Source organism: Rhincodon typus, chromosome 4 (assembly GCF_021869965.1).
Source record: "Rhincodon typus isolate 14 chromosome 4, sRhiTyp1.1, whole genome shotgun sequence".
In the NCBI taxonomy this organism is placed as follows: Eukaryota; Metazoa; Chordata; class Chondrichthyes; order Orectolobiformes; family Rhincodontidae; genus Rhincodon; species Rhincodon typus.
The window spans coordinates 49784354-49790411 of record NC_063335.1 but is presented as its reverse complement, the minus strand read 5'-3'; the positions used below and the strand labels follow the sequence as shown (position 1 = coordinate 49790411).

General features: G+C 38.4%; 1 protein-coding gene across 2 annotated transcripts in view; it reads right to left on the bottom strand.

Moving 5' to 3' along the window:
* Nucleotides 1–6058, bottom strand: part of LOC109915868 (polyadenylate-binding protein 1) — a 19174-nt gene that overhangs the window by 11851 nt on the left and 1265 nt on the right. For both annotated transcript variants that reach the window (XM_020515539.2, XM_020515542.2), the window contains exon 2: nucleotides 269–462. In XM_020515539.2, coding sequence (XP_020371128.1) covers nucleotides 269–462 — 194 coding nt within the window. The remainder of the gene's footprint in view (nucleotides 1–268; nucleotides 463–6058) is intronic.

The window sequence follows — 6058 nt, the reverse complement described above, 5'->3', positions numbered from 1 at the left end:
AGTGACCGTTCTTCAGAACGGTCTGAGACCTGCTGAGCTTTTCCAGCAATTTCTGTGTTTATTTCTGATTTCCAGCATCTACAGTTCTTTCTGTTTTTATTTAGATTTAACTAGATTTAGAAGGTGACAAACAATAACCAACTGAATTTCAAGTTCAGGCAGATTTTCATTGTTGCTGAAGCCACTCTTCTCAAAAAATATGGCAGGGTAAACTTGAGAATTGAAAGGTATTTGACAGAATGATAACTGAGGTCCAACTAATTCTCACCTTGCAAGAAAGTATGTTTCCAAAAGCTGAAAAAGTGTCATATAAAGCTTTATTGTCAATTGATTTGTCCAAGTTCTTAATGAAAATGTTGCCAACTCCAGATTTCCGCAAAGATGGGTCACGTTGAGACCACATGATACGAACAGGCTTGCCTTTGATGACATCAAAGTTCATTGTATCCAAAGCACGCTCAGCTGAGGGAAGATGGTAAAAAAAGAAACTTAGCGCGTAATATTTGTTTACATTAACAAATTGCCCGAGGGTTATTTTTAAAACCTGCAAACAAAAAAAATCCAGTCAAGCATCTAAAGGAGCTCACATTTCAGGGCATCAGTTTAATCAAATTAAGAATTTTCCATATTCATATGTTGTTAGAGATGTTTGAAATCTGGATACAAAAGTAAATTCTCGGACCTTAAAGGGAAAATAACAGGTAAAAAGTATAACACATTATATGCACTATAATAATCATAAACAATAGACAATTAGTGAGTACCCATGAATTAATATCATCAGTGTCACAAGTACCTAGCCAATTCAATTCACATTTAATAGATTTTCAACCTCTGAATAATTCCATATGGCTGTCTCTTTTGGTACATCATTTACCCTCAATATACACTTTAACTAAATAGTTATGTATGTCACCTAAATATAAATTTTCAACTTTCACAGACATGTCAGATTTGTCAACAATGACAGTAGTCATTGATCTCAAAGAAAACTGCCCACAAAGATACAACACAACATGGGTTTTCCCTTTTCTGTCATTGGATCTGGTGTCAAGTCAAGGGGATCTCCAGGCATCCAGCATGTGATGTCAGCAAGCAGAGCAATCAGCTAATCACAGTGAAGCATACGACAGTGTAAACCAGGAAGTGAATGGCCTTATGATTCTTCATTTTTTGATCTCATTTTAGAAAGACAGCAAACTAAATAATTGGGATTTACATTTAAGATTAAGGTACAAACTGAAATAGCAAATGCGTCATAAGGAATTTGACATTCCACAAATTTAGAATGAAGCTTTCAGGCATAGTGAAGCAGCATACCAGTAATTATGAGTTTAATATACTGTAAAAAAACACAGTAGCACCTCTTTCAACATAGCACAATTCAAAACAATAATTTTCACAACAAGGCTAAAGTGTAAAGTGAACATTCTCACAGTTCAGTGCTTTCTAATTAATAGCAATCTTCAGGCACTACAATCCCGAGCAGCACAGAATCACTGACAACACCTTCTGGATTTCCATGTGTATGGAAATCATTTCCACAAATGCATCCCACCTTCCTGGTTTATTCTTTACATACTTTTCAGTGTGATCAGCCAATTATTCTGCTTGCTGACATCACATGCCAAATGTCAATGTGTGAACTCCAGAAGTTGCTGTTGGGTTTTTTGGAATAATGACAGGGAACATGGATGTGGAAATATGTCATTGGCAAGTGCAAAATTTTATTCACTGTTTGGAGGGGACACTGCTCAACCAATCACATTTCTTTAAAGGCCTTTACAGAAAATTTTAAAATTGGCAGCTACAACCCTTTCATCAATTTTGCTTACGATGACAGGAACAATGAAATTGAACTCAACTTGGAAGCCCATCTTTAGTTGAACCTGCACTACAAAACTCAAGCTAAAGAATTAATAGAACTAAGAACTTCTACATTTCAATGAATCTCTAAATGCTCCTTATTAGAAGTTGCTCAATTTCTTTTCTTCATTGGAGCATTTTAATTGCATTAATTTAAATTATTGATTACACCGACATTCTATTTTTCTTTCAAGTTATTCAGATCTATTCCTAGATCTTAGTTTTAAAAAGGCACATTACAACTAATTTGAAGACATCCACCCACCTCATTTCCACAGTTCAACTCTCCAAGCAATTAACTCCCAAATGTGTAGATTACTCCTGTTCTTATTTCTGTACTCTTAACAATTGCTCCTACAATATGATAAGAACAATGCATTGTACCAAAGAAGGTTATGACTATGCACACTGCAGTACTCTCTAACGTCTGATTTTGATTTTCTTTTGATCCAGTCCAGGAATATGTTCTTTTATTGATGCTGAATGTTGTTTTTCATCATAATTTTATTTAAGTGATTTATATTAGCCATCTTCATATTAATAAGATTTAGTAAATTTCTGCAAACTTTATTAGGCTCAAAATCTTACAATTCCCTTCCAAACAGCACTGTGGCTACCCCTACACCACAAGAAATGCAGCATTTAAAAGGATGCATATTACTCCACGTTGTCCAGGAGAATTAGGGATGGGCAATCGACAATGGCCTAACCAGTGACACCCACACTGCACGTTTGAATAAAAAAGCAAATACAGGAATCCACTGTTAACTTTCAGTATGTTATAGATTGCTCATATGTAATTTACGAGTAAAGATAATTGAGCTCATGTGTCACACTTCTGAAACCAATTCAACATAATAAAATCAAGATATGCTAGAAGTACTCAGCTAATCAGACAACATCTGTGGAGACAAAAACAAAGTTGACCTTTCAGGTCATAGACCTTTTCACCAGAATTGGAAAAAGTAAATTACAGCAGATTCTAACTGCATAAGCAGGGAAAGGGGTGCTGAGGAGGGGAAAAGAACAAAAAGTAAGGTCTATGATAGGATAGAAAAAGCAGGACTGATTAATTGACAAAAGAGATAACACTCCAGGGCAAAAGGGCCACTTAAAGGATCGAAAGATGAATCAACAGGAAGGAACAATGCAACAATAGGACAATTGCCAATAGCCACCATTCAAACAAATAGGGAAGTTTACGCAAGTTTCATCAGACAAGTGCCAGCAGCTGAGGGCAAAGTGGTCAGTATAGAAATGCAGCAAACAAAAAATAATAGGCAACTGGAAGCTAAAGGCACATCTACATGCTTAATGGAGATGGTCCAGAAAGTGGCCACCCAATCTGTTTAATAAAGGAGATTGTATTGTGAGCTGTGAATACAGTATATAAAACCATAAGTATAAAGTAAATCTTTGTTTCACCAGTAGGTGCTAAATGCTATGGACAAGGGCAAGGAAGAAGGCAACAGGGCAGGTGCTATATCTTGTGCACAAGGATTGGAAAAGGAAGAGCCACTGGTGGTGGCTGAGGAGATCAGGGTGCCAGAGCAGAAACAAGGGACCAGGTGTGGCTGGAGGGAGTATGTGGTTTAGGTAACATCGTGTTGGGGGATGACAAAAATGGATGGACTGTAATCAGTGCATGGTCAAGGTCAATGGCAACTCGGTTGGAAAAAGAAGAGGAAGGACAAAAGCAGCAGGAAACATAGCAAGGGACCCACTGGTGGAAAGGAGGGACTGCTCAGCTGAGGAAAAGTAAAGACTTTGAAATAGCGCAATTTAGATGTCAGGACTAAGCCTTATTACACTGCAGTACAAAATGGTTTTAAGAAATATTGTGCATGCCTTAATTTTTTTCCTTTCCAAATGATCATCAGGTTTCATCCTTTTTTGGAAAGTACTGTTTTCAGCATTACCCCTTAAATTCAGCAGCTTTGAAACAGACTCAACCTCAAGCATGCGCAGTCAAAGTCAAGCAAACACTGCATCTGTGTAGCTGTCCAATAGCTAGGTCCACGCAATCTTCAGCATAGTAATGAGTTTCTGTGGTTGCCAGCACTCAGTTACCACCTGCCTTCCCTCCTCCAGTCATGGTTCATGCCATTATTGCAAATTTAGCCCACACCAATAATTTTGGACAATGAAATCATATCTACAGGGTTTGCTTTCTACACTCCCAAAACTAATTTCATAAAATGAAGCTGCCAAAGACATTTTCAATGCATCACTCTGATCTCTTTCCAAGATACAAGAACACAAATTGAATTCAAAATTTGCCGATACTTGCCTAGTTCAGATTTAATTCAGAAAAATATGATTGGCCAAAAGCTTTTTTCTTCAGTTTCCTTCCCACAATGCAGTAAGCCACATTGGTTACAGATTCAGCTTCTACACGCATTCTTTCTTCCCAAGATTGTCAATTTTCTGCTAATTGTGGAAACCATCTGTATAGATATACAGTAGCTGGGTACAGGTAATCTTTAGCAAGATGAGTTTGTGCTTGTTAGCATCCAGTTACCAATTGCTCCCCCCTCCACTGTCATTGCCTACTCTAACTTCATTCCATAAACATACATGTTTTATGCTGTAGATTAAGCTGACACCAATACCACACAGTGCACTTGTAACTCAGGAACAATCTTATGATGTCAAATTCCTGCTAATGGCTCAGCAAGCAGCTGAAACATTGAGATTCTTGATTAGATTACCAGGGACATGGTAAATACTTGTGTTTCGTACCATTCCCTCCCAAGGCAAGGGTACACTTATCAGATCAACTAACGCAGAGACTCCATCAGGAATGTGTGGAGAGGTACCGTCGAGCTGTTCAATTTATTCACAGAGGCAGCTAATATACAACTTATCTGGCATATGAAATGGCATTTAGCTTCAACCCAACACAAAATGTTTGCTTGCAGCATGTCCATTTAGCAGCTCGCCCATTTAGCAGCTCAAAGCACAAGCACAATAGATTATGGTACTAAGTGTAAAGACAATACTTTACCCCCCAATATTTACAAGTTAGAAGAGTAATTTTCTCAATTTCCAGCCTGTTTGCTTAGAAGATACTGCCCTGGCTTACCTAGGCCAATCCAAAATTTTATTTTTATGGCAAATTAGATTCAGTTGCAGAATACAATTCAAGGAACAAACAACAAGTTTTGTTTATATTATGACTTTACAACATCCTAAAGCACTTCATGCTACTTTCGATGTGCAGTTGTAATATAGGGAAACACGGCAATAATTTATTTAAAGAATGAACCAATGAGATAAATTGGCAAATAATGCTGCTCAAGTAAATGCTAGCCAGAACAAATAGATATAGTAGGAACTGCAGATGCTGGAGAATCTGAGATAACAAGGTGTAGCACTGGATGAACACAGCAGGCCAAGCAGCATCAGAGGAGCAGGAAAGCTGACGTTTCGGGCCTAGACCCTAGAATACACCTTGTTATCTCAGAACAAATAGATGTTTTCTTTTCTACAGAAAGATGAAGTCTCAAATACTTGATGGGACTGCTGAGATCTGTTTAACAGTTCCTTCAAAAGAAACACCACCACAAGTAACCTATGAGATGACACCCGACACAGTAAAGTCCTCCCTCAAATTCTGCACTGAAACATTAGATCGTAGTATCGAACAAGGTGAAGTGAGTTTGACCAATAGTCTTTTGACACCAGTATCAGAAAGCCAACAGTGGCATAATATACCACTGCATACCTGAGAAGCAACCCTTTAACATCGAATACTGCTGATGGCTCAGCAAGTTTATTCAGCGAACGGTTGAATCATTGTGATTCCTGATCCGATTACTAGATATCAAATCAGGGACATAGTAACGCAACTGGGTTGACCTCAGCACGTGGGGTGGGGGGAGGGAGTGGGGAAAAGAGGAATCGGTTAGGATCCCATCTCTTCGCAGATGGCAGCAAACCATACTGCATAAACCATAGAGTAAACCAGTTTAGGCTGTCGAACTGCAAAGTTAAACTAGGAACGGCAGCGAAGTTTATCATGAGACGTCAGTCAAAGGGCCCTTCGAAAATAAAAGAGGATCCGGGTTTTTTTTTGTTGGGGGGTGGGCGTCATTCAGTGATAGAATACGATGATACACAATTCCATTTCGGTTATTTTTTCCAACCACCTACATACACCTCTGGAGTAGGCAGAAGGGGGGGGGGGGGG